Raw genomic sequence first — 18,522 nt, 5'->3', positions numbered from 1 at the left:
TAACAGAACAAACATTGAACTCGTTTTCTTGGAAGTTCTTGGAAGGTCTTTGACCAGTCAAGCACCATCATCATTTTGGCATATCAGTTGGCATTTGCCACCAAAACCCACAACCTAAACGGCACACCTCAACATGCACACATACACGTCATATAGTAAATGAAGAATAAATTATCCGACCAATTCACGGAGCCTATCGGGTGGACCGGTGTAGAATGAGTCCCGCCCACTCAATATTTATACGCAAAATGTCATCTCGCACTCAACTTCAGAAGTTGAATTTGAGAACTTCATCTTGACCAACACTTGTTAGATCCGTGGGAAAACACTTCTGAATATTTATTTTCCGAAAATCCTCATATACGTAAGATATTACTAACATTCATAAAATGTACTATTTTATATGAGTTATTATAGTTATAATTTGAAATGCAATATCATCTTTGTGTAAAATATGAAAAAATGCGTGTAGCTGGATACATTTTTTTATATATTTTCTTTAGTGCTTGAGGTTTCTTTTGCATAGCTTTCAATTGGCAACACATAGAGTGGTTCGTACACTTTGTATGCATGATTAGGCTACTGAATAGTGAGTGAATAATTCACTTGCAGGTGTCCCACAGGTACTATTGATCAAATTATACCATTTATTTACTTTTCTTTACTTTTTTAATTTTCTGTTTATCACAGGATTATTTGACTGTCTCGCGCATTGTTGCCTGGATATCAGTACTAGCCTAAATACCAAAACTTTTGGGATTTTTTCTTCCCCGGGAGTTGAACATCGTCCAGGTGGTTTGGGAACACCCTCCTTCCCAAGGGGTGTGTGTGAGAACTCGTCCCGAGATGCGTTCGCTTCTGCCGGTTACTGTGTATTGCATCAGCCTACTCTCCCTCCAGCAGCTCCTGGCTCTCCCGGCCGCAGACCGTCTGGAGAGAAACAGGTAGGAAGAAAGACATTACATTACCTTCCTATATTGAACGTGCTTTCCAGTTCCTTATATTTCACTTTCTAAAAGGGATCCTTTCTGGAAGTGATGATTATTGAACAGAAATGTTCTTCTGGAGGGCACATTGGATATATAAAAGCTGATGCTATTTCAATAGTTAATCTGGAGGTCGAATTAAAATATAGGCTACATGTAGTCGTATTTTATTCCAGGATTCGGAAAATACATTGATGGATGAGATGCATTATTATGAAATTGGTTATTCTCGAATGTCCAATGACTTTGCCGGTGTTTGGTGAATTGACGCGCGCCTTTTATTAGCCTACTGTTTTTTTATTTATTAAATCACACTGTCAAACCCCAAACCGGTTGAACCACTTATTGAATCATGTCGAGGTTTATGGCTTAAAGTACGCTGAAGTTTTTGTTCAGTCAGGCAGGGTGTTGTGTCGGGGAGATAACGGATAGAGAGTAGTGCTGGCCCTCAAGGTCAGAGCGAGGCAGACGTGATACAGTGAACGTGCGTTCCTGCTCGGATAACCTGGGGTCTCTGTAGTTATAATATGACCATGTGGAAAAGTTTGAGGGGAATCCCTGTTTTTAGAATGGATTGAGAGTTAATCCATGCGCGCTTTGCGCAGTCTCTCGTTTGCACTGCTCTCTCCATTGGGCTAGGTCTGTTATGGGATTTAAACACTTGTGTTGGCTTAAAATTCATGATAGTGTAGGCTAACGAGCGCTATCTTATCCATCATCACTATGTTGAAAAATGGGAACCATAATGATATTACAAATTTATTCCATCTGCATAATAAAGCGTACTCATCAGAATTTGTGTTCTTATATGATGCAACTGAATTTAGTCCAAAAACTCAAAATGTAACTAATGGGACAGAGGACAATACGACCGTCATTGCATCATATTTTTTCACACTGCGCTATAAACACATATGCTCAGGCTAGGCGCGTTATTAAAGACTGTTCAGTATTTGATTTATATATTACCGATGTAGATAAATGTTACATCCAATCATGAAAGACTGTACTGTACTTCCGTACAGTTCGTTATACGTCCCTAAACGAAAGTGCTAGCTACTTGCGTCAGTGTTCAAAGTCAAGGTTTATTGCGCCAAACCATCTACTTTATCTTATTCACATGTGACTATATTTTGGAATGCAACAGATATATGGTTGTGTGTTTGTCTTACAAATTAAGTTTGGTTTTAGTAATTTGTTCAGACAAATGTATGGTCCTTAAGTTAACTGTTTTTTCCACCTCTGCAATCATATGTCCCACATTAGGTCATATTCCTAACACAGCAGTATATATGACCTCATGTGGGACATATGATAGCAGAGGTGGAAAAAACAGTCCTCCTCATGTTGGCATTTGCTGAATTCACCCCAAATTTCAGGCACTGTAATACTGTAATGAGTGGTATTTTCCCACTCTGCTATTCTTCTATGTATGATATGGTAGTAAAATCCCAAGATTACAGGGAATTGGTCAACAATACCCACACACCCACACACACGTACGCACACGCATGCATGCGTACACGCGCACACACACACACACACACACACACACACACACACACACACACACACACACACACACACACACTGCCCTCCTATTTCATTGGGAGGGCAGACGTGCCTGTTCAAAGTGAAGGAGAAGTGCACTAGTGAAGACTCCAGTCTCTGGTGTGTTTTAGTGCAGTGAGAACTAGAGCAGAGGGTAGAGTCAGTGTCTGCATGCCCTCTTCTGGTGGGAGACTGACAGGAACCAGGACCCTGTCAATGAGAGAAACCAATTAAAACAGATGATTACCTTCACCAAGAGCCATGCCTTTACATGGAAATCTGGGATGTTCAAAGCTGTTAGTCATTTTTTTGGGGCAAATGAAGTAAGGCACTTGGTTGTATCTAGTTGTTCCTCTAATGTGGGTTAGCGCTGTAGGACACACTGACAGGTCCCAAAAAATGTATATGAGTTGTGTTGTTGGTCTGGTAACTCAGACATGATCAACCAAGGGATCTGGAGATTATCATTTGTTGAGACTTATTCATATTATTACTAGGTCAGTGACACCACTATTATCTTGCTTTATACAGTGCCTTTGGAAAGTATTCAGACCCCTTAACTTTTTCCACATTTTGTTAGGTTACAGCCTTATTCTAAAATGTATTAAATCTTTTTTTCCCCCTCATCAATCTACACACAATAACCCATAATGACTAAGCAAAAACAGGTTTTTAGACATTTTTGCAAATTTATAAAAAACGGAAATATTACATTTACATAAGTATTCCTACCCTTTACTGAGTACTTTGTTGAAGCATCTTCGGCAGCGGTTACAGCCTCGAGTCTTCTTGGGTATGAAACTACAAGCTTGGCATGCCTGTATTTGGGGACTTTCTCCCATTCTTCTATGCAGACCCTCTCAAGCTCTGTCAGGTTGGATGAGAAGCATTGCTGCACAGCTACAGTTGAAGTCGGAAGTTTACATCCACTTAGGTTGGAGTCATTAAAACTCATTTTTCAACCACTCCACCAATGTCTTGTTAACAAACTATAGTTTTGGCAAGTTGGTTAGGACATCTACGTTGTGCATGACACAAGTAATATTTCCAACAATTGTTTACAGACAGATTATTTAACTTATAATTCACTGTATCACAATTCCAGTGGGTCAGAAGTTTACATACACTAAGATGACTGTGCCTTTAAACAGCTTGGAAAACTCCAGAAAATTATGTCATGGCTTTAGAGGTTTCTGATAGGCTAATTTACATAATTTGAGTCATTTGGAGGTGTGCTTGTGCTTGATATCATGGAAAATCAAAGGAAATCAGCCAAGACCTCAGAAAAAACAATTGTAGACCTCCACAAGTCTGGTTCATCCTTGGGAGCAATTTCCAAATGCCTGAAGGTACCACGTTCATCTGTACAAACAATAGTACGCAAGTATAAACACCATGGGACCACGCAGCCATCATACCGCTCAGGAAGGAGATGCATTCTGTCTCCTAGAGATGAACGTACTTTAGTGCGAAAAGTGCAAATCAGAACAACAGCAATGGACCTTGAGAAGATGCTGGAGGAAACAGGTACAAAAGTATCTATATCCACAGTAAAACGAGTCCTATATCGTCCTCTGGTCTGATGAAACAAAAATAGAACTGTTTGGCCATCATGACCAACGTTATGTTTGGAGGAAAAAGGGGGAGGCTTGCAAGCCGAAGAACACCATCCCAACCGTGAAGCACGGGGGTGGCAGCATCATGTTATGGGGGTGCTTTGCTGCAGGAGGGACTGGTGCACTTCACAAAATAGATAGCATCATGAGGTAGGAAAACGATGTGGATATATTGAAGCAACATTTCAAGACATCAGTCAGGAAGTTAAAGCTTGATTGCAAATGGGTCTTCCAAATGGACAATGACCTCAAGCATACTTCCAAAGTTGTGGCGAAATGGCTTAAGGACAACATTGTCAAAGTATTGGAGTGGCCATCACAAAGCCCTGACCTAAATCTAATCAAAATTGTGTGGGCAGAACTGAAAAAGCTTGTGCGAGCAAGGAGGCCTACAAACCTGACTCAGTTACACCAGCTCTGTCAGGAGGAATGGGCCAAAATTCACCCAACTTATTGTGGGAAGCTTGTGGAAGGCTACCCAAAACGTTTGACCCAAGTTAAACAATTTAAAGGCAATGCTACCAAATACTAATTGAGTGTATGTACATTTCTGACCCACTGGGAATGTGATGAAAGCTGAAATAAATCATTCTCTCTACTATTATTCTGACATTTCACATTCTTAAAATAAAGTGGTGATCCTAACTGACCTAAGTCAGGGATTTTTTACTCTGATTAAATGTCAGCAATTGTGAAAAACTGAGTTTAAATGTATATGGCTAAGGTGTATGTAAACTTCTGACTTAAACTGTATTTTCACGTCTCTCCAGAGATGTTAGAATAGGTTCAAGTCCGGGCTCTGGCTAGGCCACTCATTAACATTCAGAGACTTGTCCTGAAGCAACTCCTGCATTGTATTGGCTGTCTCCTTAGGGTTGTTGTCCTGTTGGAAGGTGAAATCTTCGCCCCAGTCTGAGATCCTTAGCGCTCTGGAGCAGGTTTTCATCAAGGATCTGTACTTTGCTCCGTTCATCTTTTCCTCGATCCTGACTTGTCTCCCAGTCCCCACAGCATGATGCTGCCACCACCATGCTTCACCATAGGGATGGTGCCAGGTTTCCTCCAGGCGTGATGCTTGGCATTCAGGCCAAAAGGTTTTGCTGACATGCATCCATGAATGGACTGGCAAGTCTTTATGACCTATATTTGAGGTTATTGACTTATGAGTATGTGGAAAAAGAGGGTTGTTTTTACCCTGCATGGCCTAGATTGGCAGGGCTGAGATGGATGTGCCAGACAACAGTCTCCATATAAGGTGACCCTATTCTGACAGGAGGGCCCCTACGCTGGAGGTTCGGACTTAGCTCAACAACCTCTGTCTACAGGTGTGTGTGTGTGTGCGCGTGTGCCTGTGTGTCTGCTCATAGACAAACACCTGCCGCTGAAATCAAATCGAAGTAAGGGGAAGCATGACTCAAACGCCTCTCTGTTTATTTCAGACAGAGCTCCCAGCAGGGATGGGCTATTTCTGCTTCCCAGTGGTTGTTATGATTTTAATCTCTCAGAACTAACTTCCCATTTAAAACAGCAGGGGCAGAATTCATGGGTAATGGTGGATGTGATTGCGGTTGCAGCAGTGCTCTCTATCAGTGTATTTGAGTGAACACGGCAGCTTTTCAAAAACAAAGTTCAATAAGAGTGAGTCTGTTTGTCTTGTCCAAGCTGTGGCTGTGTGAGGGGTTATCATTCCTAGAAATCCCCTCGGGACGTTCCCTTGGTGATGGAAGGGCGATTCATAATGTCCTCTCTCTTTTTTCTCACTTTCTCTCTAATTCTGGTTTCTCTCTCTGCCTTCTTCCCTCCTTTTATCTATTTATTTACTCAGTAAATGTCCCACGTTTTCTTCCTTCCATACCAAATGCTCTGTTCTTCCCATCACACATGATGATCCCATCACAGGCCGATAACAATAACACAGGCCTCATCGCTCCTCTCATTCCTCTTTTCAGACTGAGATGTGATGGGTGCGTTTGCTGTACCGATAAAGTGCTCTATGTCCTGATCATGGACGGCCCGCGGGGCTTTGTGTTTTGACAACCTTGCTCTCGGCCATTCACAATACATACTATACCCTTCATTTTACATACAGTAACAGCTTGAGAGAAAATAGAGCCAAACCACATGGTAAATATGGCTTTAGAGACGAAGCAGTTTTACGTTGTGGATTCCAGCTGTGGGGTGCAGGGCGCCCCAGAGAGAGGCATGTTACTGGAGCTGATGTGCTGTAATGTGCTTGTTGTCATGATGACCCACTACTTCCACACAGTCTGGGACAGAGGTCAATGATATGACATGTCAGACATCCCAGACAGGATGAACACAGTTTGTGTATTGAGCGCGTGTGGGAGGGTCAAGTATATTCTCTTTAGAAAGAGGGACTGTGTAAGTGTAGACTACTGGTCTGGCTGTGTGTATTTGAGTCTGTGTGTATTTGAGTCTGTGTGTATTGTGGTCGTGAATTTGCTCAGGATCCTGACTGGACAGAAAAAAACCAATGTTTTTCCCGTCTGTCCATCCTCCTCCTAAATCATTAACTCCCTCTGTCACCCCATATGGGGCAAGTGTCAGGGCCAAGCCCCCTGCATGCAATTCAGACGTCAACACCCATCCATTGTCCAAACACAATATTTAACCCAGAAACAGGCACATTTCATCATTATCCACCTCCCAGAGGACCTACTGTTGCATCCATTAGATGGTGATAGATTATAGAACTCTATATACAATAACTTTATTTAGATTTATAGACATGCTTATACAATATCAAAGACGTAACATGAACATTACCTTGACTAATATGGCTCATAAACACTTCAACTTTACTCCAGTTATCTCTTTTATGTACTTAAATACATTTTGCGTGCCTCACAGTCTGATATAACCCTGGCTGGCCCTGTAGATTGCTCTGTGAGAGGCAGTATGTATGGCTCTGAGGTTAGACCTCTGCTCTGAGTACATTTGGCTGCTCTGATGTGGGCCACACTGTAAACACAGGTCTGGACTGGCAATGTATGGAGATGTAATGTATCTACCATATAAACACTGCCATGACCCTCCCTCCCTCTCACCCACTCTTTCTCTTTCTCCTTCTCTCTCTGTGCTCCATGGGAGTCATTATGACCAGGCCTAAATAAGAGGGGGAACCAGTCTCCCACCAGGCAGCTCAGAATTCCACAGTGGATTAGTGGCTAAGACCTAAATTCCACCGTCCACGTCCATAAAGGAAATGCTTCCACTCTGCACTGAAACCTGACCATGGCAAAAGGCTTGTGTGTGTGTGTGCATTGAGGATGTCACGATACCAGTATCGAGATACTATGATACCAGATTTTCCACAGAAAAAAAATAAAACACGAATTAGACAAAACTCGATGGTACAATAAAAACCTACTTTACGTAAAATTGTGGGTGCTATAGCTTGCAAAATTAACTACTGTGTGACAAGGTGACAATAAATTAAATCTGCTTCGTGTTTTGTTTCCTTGCCACGATACTTCTGACTATCGCAATACTGGAATCGTGACAACCCTTGTACTTACTGTCTGTCTGTCTGTCTGTCTGTCTGGGAGACGGACTTCAAACTATACAGTGGTTGCAGTTCCACGTTCCAATTGTACTGAGGCGGCCACTCACAGCTGCAGTGCTGACTCCTGATTGAGGCCTGATCTCCATCGGTACTGTAGGCATCCATCCACACTACAAATGACTGTACTTAGCTAGAATAACACCTACATTTTCCTCAACCACCAATAGAACATGAAACGGGTTTAGTCCTCTCCTCAGACCTCAGAGCTCCATCTGTGTTCATTCTTCAGCCTTTATCCTGTGTTCTTTCTTTAACACTAACAGTAAATGTAGGTGTTATTCTAGCTAAGTACAGTCATTTGTAGTGTGGATGGATGCCTACAGTACCGATGGAGATCAGGCCTCAATCAGGAGTCAGCACTGCAGCTGTGAGTGGCCGCCTCAGTACAATTGGAACGTGGAACTGCAACCACTGTATAGTTTGAAGTCCGTCTCCCAATTCCCAAACCACTACACACTTAAGTCTGCTGAGGGGAACAAGAGAGAATAGTGGATATGTGGCAGTCGTTCTTTCAAGCCGTGGACTTTAGCAACTGTGTACACTTTCACCCAACGCAGTACATGATGAGGAAAGTGCTAAATCAACCCTCAGCACGTACTTATCGTCAATACAAGAGGTTATAAAACCACCAACGCATGGAGAACAAGCGGCAGCAATGGTTCATTCACAAATAAATCGCCTTTCGCTTATTTCTGTCTCCTTACTGAGAACACAATCTGTCCTCTGTTAGCTGCATGGGGCCTGGCGAGGATTATGTATGAATGTGCCACATTTACTGCTGATTAAGGCAGCCCATGGTAGGCTCCAGCCCCCTGGGTATAAGCATGTATGAAAGGCCTGGTACTGGCCAAGGCTTACCCCTCTCTGAGGGGGCCTTACTGGGGCAGAAGAGGGCATCAGGCTGGGGCTGGTGGAACATCGGCGATTTAAATTTGTATCACAAACAATGTTTGAGAAAATCATGATAAAAAGTATCAATTTTAGGCCCTTTTTAGACCTATACTGTACATGCCTCCAATAAGACCCTATGATCCGTGAACTGTACGTGATAGACAACATCTTGGTGTCATTATATTCTTATAGTGTGTTTTAAAATATGGAGTAGGTCTAGATTCTGAAATAAAAATAATCACATTCATTTATTCAACATTCAAATATTAATATCTCCAAACTACCCTTTTTGATTTGGTTTATTTTAAGACCATTTTTTGGAACAATATATATAAGTACCTTACATTTCTGAAGGTGTGATTCTGAATTCTGAAGGTGTGATCAATTTTATGAGCACCACCAACACAGTGAATGAGAAAATGGATTCAAAGGGAACTCACTATGCTGGTGATTTGCTGAATGTGATTGGTTAATGACCTATCATGTCAATTTATATGTATAAAATGGGTCATATCATTAGAGGACCAGAGAGCACACTCTGGAAATGTTCTGTGTTTGAAGAGAGTGTCTAAAAATGATAGTTTTGAGATTACTATTAATCTTTTTTATGTTGAATAAATGATTGTGAAAATGGGTATTTCAGAGAGAACACTATAAGGAGTATAATGACAGATGTTGTCTGTATTATGTACCGTTCACAGATCAGAGAGTCTTATAGGAGGCATGTATACTAAAAAGAGTATAAAATGGCTAATTTCATCATGATTTTAAAAAAAAATGGCTTGTGATAGAAATTTAAAAAACAACATGTTAAACACCCTACCACCCAATCAAGTTTCTATGTGAGAATTGTCAGAACAGTGTGAGACACCTAATTGCTCCTGTAAGTTGCTCTGGATATGACTAAATGACTAAAATGTAAATACCAAATATATTTCCTGCTCCCGCTGGCGTGGAATCACCCTGTTCTGGTGGTTCCACTGGTGGGTCTCAGTTGTGATTCCAGACCTCAGTGTCACAACTTCCGGCGAAGTCGGTCCCTCTCCTTGTACGGGCGGCGTTCGGCGGTCGACGTCACCGGCTTTCTAGCCATCGCAATCCACTTTTAATTTTCCATTTGTTTTGTCTTTGTTTTCTACAAACCTGGTTTCTATTCCCCAATTACATGTTCATTATTTAACCCTCTGTTTCCCCCATGTTTGGTGTGCGTGTTTGTTTATTATGTTCATGTTGATTCTATACAGTATGGCTGGTATTTACGAGTGACCAGTATTTTCACACACCTTTTGTATTTGTTTTATACTGGTGCAGTTCGTGGATTAAACTACCTTGTACACTCATCTCTGCTCTCTTGTGCCTGATTCCATGCACCAGTTACCCATAGCCTGACACTCAGTCTAAACTGTGGGATTAATATTAAAGAATAACACCACATTGTAGCACAAAGGAGTTCGGATCAGCTTACCCTTTTATCGAACCCTCAAATCTCCCCTTCCTCCACCCGTTCCCCAAGCTAAGTGACTTTTAGCTTAATGCCCTCCGATGAAAATGGGAATTTTACAGAACAAGTAGGTGGATTTGTTACCAATATTAAAAAAAATAATAATCTTCCACAGATCAGATGGTGCTGAAAACGAGTGTTGAGTGAGTGAATGTTTCTAAGAATGTGAAGCTCTGATATCTTTGATCCTCTGCCAATCACAAAGACCTCCATTACTGTCGATTTGCAGGATTACTTTCTCAATAGCCAAATTAGACGGGGCTGTCAGATCAGATGTGATCCAGTGAGAGAGTTCTCACGTTGGGCCGGGCTACAGTACAGGGTGCTGCTGCCTTCTCCTGGCTGTGGGCTAGAACACGGTGGCCAAAAGGCTTATTGTGGGATCAGAAGAACTGGAAACTGGAGAGGAGCATGTGCACTGGGCACACAGTTACACCTCCGGTCCAAAGTCTTTGGCCAAAACACTCCCCTCAGATCCATCCGATCCCTCTGGCACAGACACATACAAATGAGTTCTGGCTGGCCCAAGGGACAAGACAGACAAGTTAACACTTGCTTGTGAAGCCATTATATAAAAGCTAAGGGCATCAGCGTCAGGTGAAGGTAAATCGGTCAAGTCAGATGGTGTAACAGAGAAGAGAGGAGGACAAAAGGACATGCCACGAACTCCCTAGGTGGGAGGTGAACCCCACAGAAACCCAAACACATTTAACCTCCTTTAAACAGCAGATTTGCTCTTTCTTTCTTTTTTCTCCCGCTCCGCCCCCTCCAGTTACAAATTCTCCAAGAGAATTGTTTTTTTAACTACATCACAGGGTCTTTATGGCTGTCTGCCAGCCCAGAATAGCCTGACTAGCGAAGCAGCCATCGTCTACTGCGTTGGGTCGGGCTCGGGGCGGCATGTTGTGTTATGGGAGTTCCAGCGCTGAGTGTGTCACAAAGTCCACTACTGCTCCACCAGGGGTGGATGAGGGCATTTGCCACCCAACAGGGGGCTAAATGGGTATTATAAACACGCACAAGCACACACACAAACTACTTGGTCGATGGGGGGGATTGGGACTGACACAATGTTTTAGGCAGCAGGTAGACTAGCGGTTAGAGTCTTGGGCCACTAACCGAAAGGTCGCTGGTTTAAATACCTGAGCTGACAAGGTGGAAAAACTGTTGATGTGCGCAAGGCACTTAATCCTAATTTGCTCCAGGGGAACCGTACTACTATGGCTGACCCTGTAAAACAACACACTTGACTGCTCCTATCTGGTGTACAATAAAACGCCATTTTCTTTTACCTAGTTAAGAACAAATTCTTATTTTCAATAACTGCCTTGTTCAGGCACAGAACAACAGATTTTTACCTTGTCATCTTGGGGATTCGAACTTGCAACCTTTTGATTACTAGTCTAACCACTAGGCTACCCTGCCGCCCCATGACTATGTAGCTGGGTACAGCACACCCACTGATCACAGACGTCAATTCAACATCTATTCCATGTTAGTTACACGTCATTTCAAACAACATTTATTCAACCAGTGTGTGCTCAGTGGGCATTGTTTGGTACTGGCAGTCTACACACCCCATCAGTCCTGTTTTTGTCCAGGGACTCCCAAAGGAAGCTGTTCTGGAGCTGTTTTACCTTTGTTTTGTTTATTCACCATCTCTTGTTTCCAAACGGATTAAGTTTCCTCCTTCCTCCTGTGTGAGAAACACATTTTCCACCATGGATTCCAAACACAAAAGAAGAATGAGCCTGAACAGAAGATTGTATTTCAGCCTTTTTGTGTACAGAAAGGTCAACTAAATAAAAATGTACTGTAATGAATATAGACGATCCAAATCTCTATAGCAACCGCATTGCAGTATTTATGCGGTATATAAACGTAGCTTTTCCACGCAATCAAATACAATTTGTGCCTGTCTGGCAGCCTGGTGTTTGGCACAGAAGGTGGGTGTGACTTGGCCATGGCCTGGCCACAGAAGAACAGAGCTGAATGACTAGGTGCTCCTGGAAATAGTGCTCCCTCTGCACTACCACAGTGGTTACCAGTGACACCCACCATCACCAGACACCAGGGCCCTGCCCTGTACGGGCAAACAGGCTGGATGGCAGGGAGACACAGGTGATTCAGCGTTTTCTTTGTGTTGGAACTCTGTGTACATGTCAAATATAGCTACCTTGAAACTTTCACTGACTGACCACTCATGGTGCTGTTGCTGGAATAGCACTATATTTTTGCGTGTAAAGTAGCTAGATTGGCTAGTTACATTGGGCTTCAAGCCCACAACACACCAGAAAACTCAGTTTTAGGTTAAATTGGTTGAACAAACCCATAAATGCTCAAAGTCATGTTTGTAGTCTGTAGAATTTTGACCATTAACAACATGTTTGGCCAAGGCACTGAACACATTAACTAAGAGACCGCCTTGAGGAGGCACAGAAGGGTTTGGAACCCTGTTCATTAATATAGCCACTTCTCGCTGTGTCTGTACAGAGATTGGTTGGTTACCACTTGCATAGTGGCATTCTACAGTAGGCCTACCCTGTTATTTCTCACAATCCAGTCAGCGTTTCACGAGGAGAACGCTGCTCTTTTTATAATTACGCTGTATGCCAACTATCATTACTGCTTCTCCTAAAGAGCAGTTGGAAGCCGGTCAGAACCTGATGCTGTGGAAATGTTTCTGTGTCTCTTTAAAATGGAAAAAGGATACAAAAGGGAGGTTTTTTCTTTCTTGTTCTAACTTTATCATGGGAGGACATTTAACACACAAAAGTCATACTTACTACTTAAAAGAATTGAGGCTTGATATACCCACTGGCGCCATTTTGAGAATTGAATTCCCCGACTCACTGTGGCCGGTGCTTCGTCAATATGACTTCCGCCAGGTGAGCCTCTACGTATTTCTAGCATCTGTAACAAACGAAGACACAGAGACACAAATTCGAACCCTCTGAGCAAACACACCCACAACAGTTCAGAGAAAAGAATCCCCAGTGCCAAGTTTGAGTTGAGCAGCCAGTGTCATCATCAAGAAGAGAACAGATGGCAGGGCCTCCTCCTCCTCAGCACTAAAGCCAGAGTCAATCTGAGATGTGTTTGCTAAACAGGCTGTTCCTGAAACTTGGGGATGTCTCTTTCCTGTGGACACTTGCCACAGTTTGCTCTGTACATTAGCCTTCCCTCTATTGAGTGAGTAGTCAGTAAATCTCCAGAGCCACTCTGTCTGTTTGCTTTAGCTAAGGTGGACATGGAGTCTCAATAGTTTTGACATCCAGTATGTTGATATTACCATAATAAATTAACAGCAGCCAGGTCCCCATGCTGTTTTGTTCCTGTGCTGAAAGGCCATTAGTCTTCTAAAATGCATTAAGACAGGATGGTGACACATCAACCCTCACTATGCCCATTCCATGTGTAACATTCACTGTCAGTGTGTGTTGACATAAAATGCTGTTGGAAGTGTACTTCACATCAGTCTGAGAATAACTAGGCCAGTTCTAAAATGACTTCTCTGATTCAATGGTCAGCATTGACCCAGAGTGGAAAGATACAGACATCAATCTTAACGACACAAGATCTGAACTCTGAACTTTTTCCTGTGTTCCCAGGTTGGAGCTGCTTAAGAAGCTTCATGCGCTGAGAGAGGAGGAGATCTTCACTCCAGAAACTGGCACCGAACTCGCCAGCCCAACAGACTCCAGCCCTCCATCCATCAGATCTCCAAAATGGCTGCCTGGCTACCTCCGCAGAGACACACCACCCACTGTCATGAACACAGCCCATCTTGAACCTCTGGTACGTGTGAGGCTTGAGGAGGGCGTGGAGCCCCAACGGACAGGGTCAAGAGGTCGTCGCCAGGCCCAATCAGGGTCCCGGGGTGGTCACCACCACCCCCAGCTGATGAGAGTGGGGTGCGCCCTGGGAACCTGCCAGGTTCAGAACCTCAGCCACCGGCTCTATCAGCTGATTGGCCAGAGTGGACGGGAAGACTCCTCCCCCATTAACCCCCGGAGTCCGCATAGTTACGGATGAGAGACTGACGGATACTTCTCCCTCTCTTCTCTGAAAACATCAACACCCCAGCAAACTTCTATCTATAGACATGTATCTCTATTTTATGTATCACAGATAGCCTTTGCATTAGTATTAGATGTAGTCCATACCTTTTTTAGATCCTGAAATGACCATTTCTGTACTTTTTGAATTACATTTGCCTTACTCCTCTGTACACCTCAAAAACGCAACATGCTGTTTAAGAAAAGGAATCTGACATGAATGAAAGCCTCTTAGTTGACGCTTCCCACCACCAACCACCACTGGGAACGAATACCTGTCACCCAGAGATGCTCTGGACATTTGGGTCTCGTCAAAGTCTTTGTGTTTCTCCCGGCCTCCTGACTAGTCAAAGAGCTGCAAGGGGCTCAGTTTGACTTCCTAATCCTGTTAATGAAATAATAAATACCCCTGTCCACCGGTCTTTCTACTTAACACAAGCCAACGCAACTGGACGTGTCTTTATAATGCCTGATGACCTCCACAGCAGCAGTTAGCTCTGGCCCCATTGATCAAACACTTAAACCACTAATGTGGATTTCTACCAGGGCTAGGATCAGATCCCTGTCAGAGGGAATATATTCCTGAAGACCCGTCAAAACGACCCCATGAACCCTTTTACCCCACCCTAAACCCTGCCCCCTTAGATCTGCCAGGACAATTTGAGGGACCATGTTTGACATATCTGGGTTAATCCTCTGATTTACAGACCACCAGCAACCATTTGTGGGCAGACACTGACCTTATAGACACAGACACTAACCTTACAAACACAGACACTGACCTTACAGACAAGAACCTACTGTCCTCTCTCATCTGCAGCCAATGATGTTCCCGACAGAAGCGGTCTGTGGTTCTGTGAAGTATATGTTTCAACAGACCACAGCCTTGACAGCCGCATTCAGCCATCATAGTCAAGTTCAGCAGTGGCTGGATGGAGTTCCGCTTCTGGACTCGTCTAGTAGAGACTGTTTATAGAAAGAGAAAGAAGAGAATACACATTTGAATGACTCAGTTCCTACACAAGATGGAGGTTTTCAATGTTTTTATTATGAATCATTGCAGACCTATTTCAGCGGTGAGATCTATTGGTTGGCTCGTGAACACAGTGAACACTCCCGCTGCCCTTATCTCAGGGTCTGAGTGGGGATATTATCCCCTTCATGTGATTCTTAAGTTCTCCCACTAAGTCTCGACTTTATGTTTACGGCAATTTAACCAATCAGACCTAATCTCTTTAGTAGTGCCGCAATGGTGGCGAGATGGTACACCTCGTCTGCTGTATTTATAAACAAAATAAACTTTGACTGTGCCTTGCCTTGCCCATTGGACCGTATAACTACTAGCTAAAGCATCACAAGTTGCCAACCCAAACCCAAAATCTGCCACTAGCAGTACTGCCTAGGAATATTTAGAGGCTTACTTTGGCATTATCAATAATAATCCGGTCAGTTATGATCCTAATACTGCTAGTAGTTTAGTGTGTACACACCAATACATTACGTTGTATGCTTGTAGTGTGTCAAATGAGTCCAAATTAGCACAGAGTCAACAGCAAAGTTCTCTGCTGTTACATTGTGGCTTTGTAATGACAGACCACGGATACCAAAAGTAAGGGAGCCAGAGTGCCACATTTTAAATCTGGATACGAAATACGGTAAAAAAATATATGCCCCTAGATTCCCTTTTTCCCTTGTTATAACTGTCTCTGAAATGGTGGGCGGATGCCCTCACTAAAAATAACCAAAAACAACCTCAACTCAGCAAGCCATCAAAAAACTAGCCCAACCTTCAAAAGGTGCAGAGCCTGTCGATCTGAAAAAAAAACAAGCCACAACATCTCCATGACATCTTTAATACCCATAATAATCATGCAGCCTGGCTCTTTGCAACACATTCAAATGTTTCATTTTCTCAATGTCAGAGGATTAGAATAGTTTAAATCATCCTCAACGTTCAGACTATTAGTTTTCCAATAACTGATCCAAACTTGCTGATGTTGCTGTTAGAAACCAGGTCAGCAATAAGTCATACATTCATGTATTTATGACTATAACTATGTAACTATTAGGTTACTGTGTCGTAATTAAACAGTCACAGGAGTACCCAAAATCAGCTTAGAGTCTTTTAGGGTCCAGGTTTTTACTGTTTTGTTTTGACCACAGTGTTGCCTAAATGAAATCATTCTAGAACTATTTAAGTTAGTTGGGCAAGTGGTTTAAATTCACCAAATATCTGACAATACTTGACTGTCATTTTGTTTTTTTGTGATCTACATCATACTTTAGTGTGGTCTCTATCCATATCCCCCTTTTATTTTGTTTTTATATTTTTGTATTTTTGGACTGAATCACCATAATTAAAACTGGGGTTTTATTTTATTTTAGATTTAGCTCATTTAATCGTGGAGTGATTCTCTGTCTCACTCTCTCTATCTCACCATCTCTCCCTCTCCCACTCTCTCTCCTTCTATCTCAGTGATGACGGCGACACCAGGTTGCAGGTCATAATCAGTGGTTCATTGGTTCTTTAAGTCTAATCTGTTCAAAGGCTTTGTGAAACACACATGCCATTGTCTCTGCTGTAATTGAGCTAATCAATGTCTCGTGACAGACCATTAAAAGGCTTTTCAAACGATAAGAACCTTGGTGAATCTCTCGACTTCTTAACCACCACTGTCACAAGTGTGTGTTTGTGTCTGACCGGCCACATATAGAATCAGGAACCAACCTTGTGTTTGTTGGATTTTTGTTGGGGTCATTTTGTTTTTGCTGTACTTTTTCTTTGTGTTGTGAATCTCATATGACAGTAATTACACGACAGTGTTGTGTCACTGGCGGGTCCGTAGCCTTTCCTAGCAGCATAGCTGAGTGTTTTGTCTGGGTAAACTGCGTACCACCAGATTATTTACGACCTTTGACCACTAATACCTCCCCTTGTGTGTTAAGAGAAACACTCTCCATCAGTCTCACATCAAAACTAACGCTGCCATCGCCTGCCATTGTTAACTTAACCTATGTCGTAAAGAGATGCAAGAGATTGTGTTGGGTGTTCACGTCTGTATGTGAGTGTGTATGTGACTGTATGTGAGTGTGTATGTGACTGTATGTGAGTGTGTATGTGTAGGTACTTATAGTATAGTCGTCCTAACCAGGGATCTGACACATCACAATCCCAGTCTGTTTTTCCTCGTTCAATATGTAATTATACTTAAGGTCAGAAGCCTCTTATAGGGTCACAGCAAACTGAGCAAAGCACTTTAATGTTGTTAGTTCCTCACAACTTGAATTTCAAACATTGCAATGCTATTTTTAATGACAGATGAGTTATTGTATATGTTGCATTTGATAAAGATCTGTATTAATGTCTTTGAAGAGTTGTCAGTGGAGTGGAGTGAAGATGATATCATGCGCACTTGTGCATATTATATATTATTAGCGGTACTATGTAAGAAAAGTAATATATTTAAGTTATCTTTGTATGTTTATATATGTATGTCACCAAAGACACTATTTATCTCGCATTTCCCACGCTTCTAAAAGGTGACCTTTTGTTAGGAAAGAAAAATAAATCCTAAATGTTCATGTCAGACAATGTCTTTCATTCTCTGTAAAAAAATAAACTACTGTAGTGAGATAAAGTCTAGTGTGTGCCTCTAATTTGTGAAAGTGTGCGTGTGTGTTTGTGTGCGCGTGCGTGTGTCTGCATGTTTAAATTCACGTGTGTGTGTGTGTGTGAGTGCAGTATGAGCAACTCTTCACAACAGTTATTGTTAACATCGATGCCATTGTCAAAACAAAAAATCATGAAGTTATAATCAGAATTAAGTCTACTCTCCACAGAATTATACAAACATTATAGAACATGACAGTTGCCAGCGCTCTTCGATATTACTACATCTTAAAATAAATAGAACTAGAGGTACCAAGAACATACATATTACTCAATATTTCCTTAAAGGAACATAAAAAAACACCCCTTCCTGGAATCTGGTAAACCTGGGCAAAGGTGACATCATAGTGGAAAAATAGATGGGTGAAAGTTCTCTTGACCATGATGCATCAGCATTGATCCAATGTCCTTCACTCTACTACTCCTAACAGCTCGTTAATCATTATTCGTCCCAGTAAACTGAGCAAAATTCAACAGACTGTTACGGTTTTCTTCCGTCGATGGAGAGGCGGACCAAAATGCAGCGTGGTTATTTGTATACATCTTTAATAAAGATGAAAACACGAACAATACAAAACAATAAACGTAAAAACCTAAACAGCCTTATCTGGTGCAAACAAACACTGAGACAGGAACAATCACCCACAAAACACTCAAAGAATA

At 42.3% G+C, this 18,522-nt stretch overlaps 1 protein-coding gene across 4 annotated transcripts; it reads left to right on the top strand.

Moving 5' to 3' along the window:
- Positions 1–264: 264 nt before the first annotated feature.
- On the top strand, positions 265–17,827 carry LOC139392763 (protein ADM2-like). Of its 4 annotated transcripts, XR_011629726.1 has the most exons (4): positions 265–364; positions 691–944; positions 13,743–17,269; positions 17,314–17,827. XR_011629726.1 is itself a non-coding variant. In XM_071141009.1 (3 exons), exons 2-3 carry the CDS (start codon positions 847–849, stop codon positions 14,164–14,166), a joined length of 522 nt encoding a protein of 173 aa, XP_070997110.1. In that variant the 5' UTR covers positions 265–364; positions 691–846; the 3' UTR covers positions 14,167–17,827. The 4 variants fall into 4 exon arrangements, 2 of the variants coding, with proteins under 2 accessions (XP_070997110.1, XP_070997111.1); XR_011629725.1 differs by having other exon boundaries at positions 265–944; XM_071141009.1 differs by having other exon boundaries at positions 13,743–17,827.
- Positions 17,828–18,522: the final 695 nt, after the last annotated feature.

Source organism: Oncorhynchus clarkii, chromosome 33 (genome assembly GCF_045791955.1).
Source record: "Oncorhynchus clarkii lewisi isolate Uvic-CL-2024 chromosome 33, UVic_Ocla_1.0, whole genome shotgun sequence".
In the NCBI taxonomy this organism is placed as follows: Eukaryota; Metazoa; Chordata; class Actinopteri; order Salmoniformes; family Salmonidae; genus Oncorhynchus; species Oncorhynchus clarkii.
The sequence above is the reverse complement of the archived record's forward strand: the minus strand, read 5'-3'. Positions and strand labels throughout refer to the sequence as shown.

Coding starts and splice junctions, on each gene's coding strand:
- LOC139392763 (XM_071141009.1), top strand. CDS start 847: ATGCGTTCGCTTCTGCCGGTTACTGTGTATTGCATCAGCCTACTCTCC. Junction 945..13,742: donor GACCGTCTGGAGAGAAACAG/GTAGGAAGAAAG, acceptor CTGTGTTCCCAG/GTTGGAGCTGCTTAAGAAGC.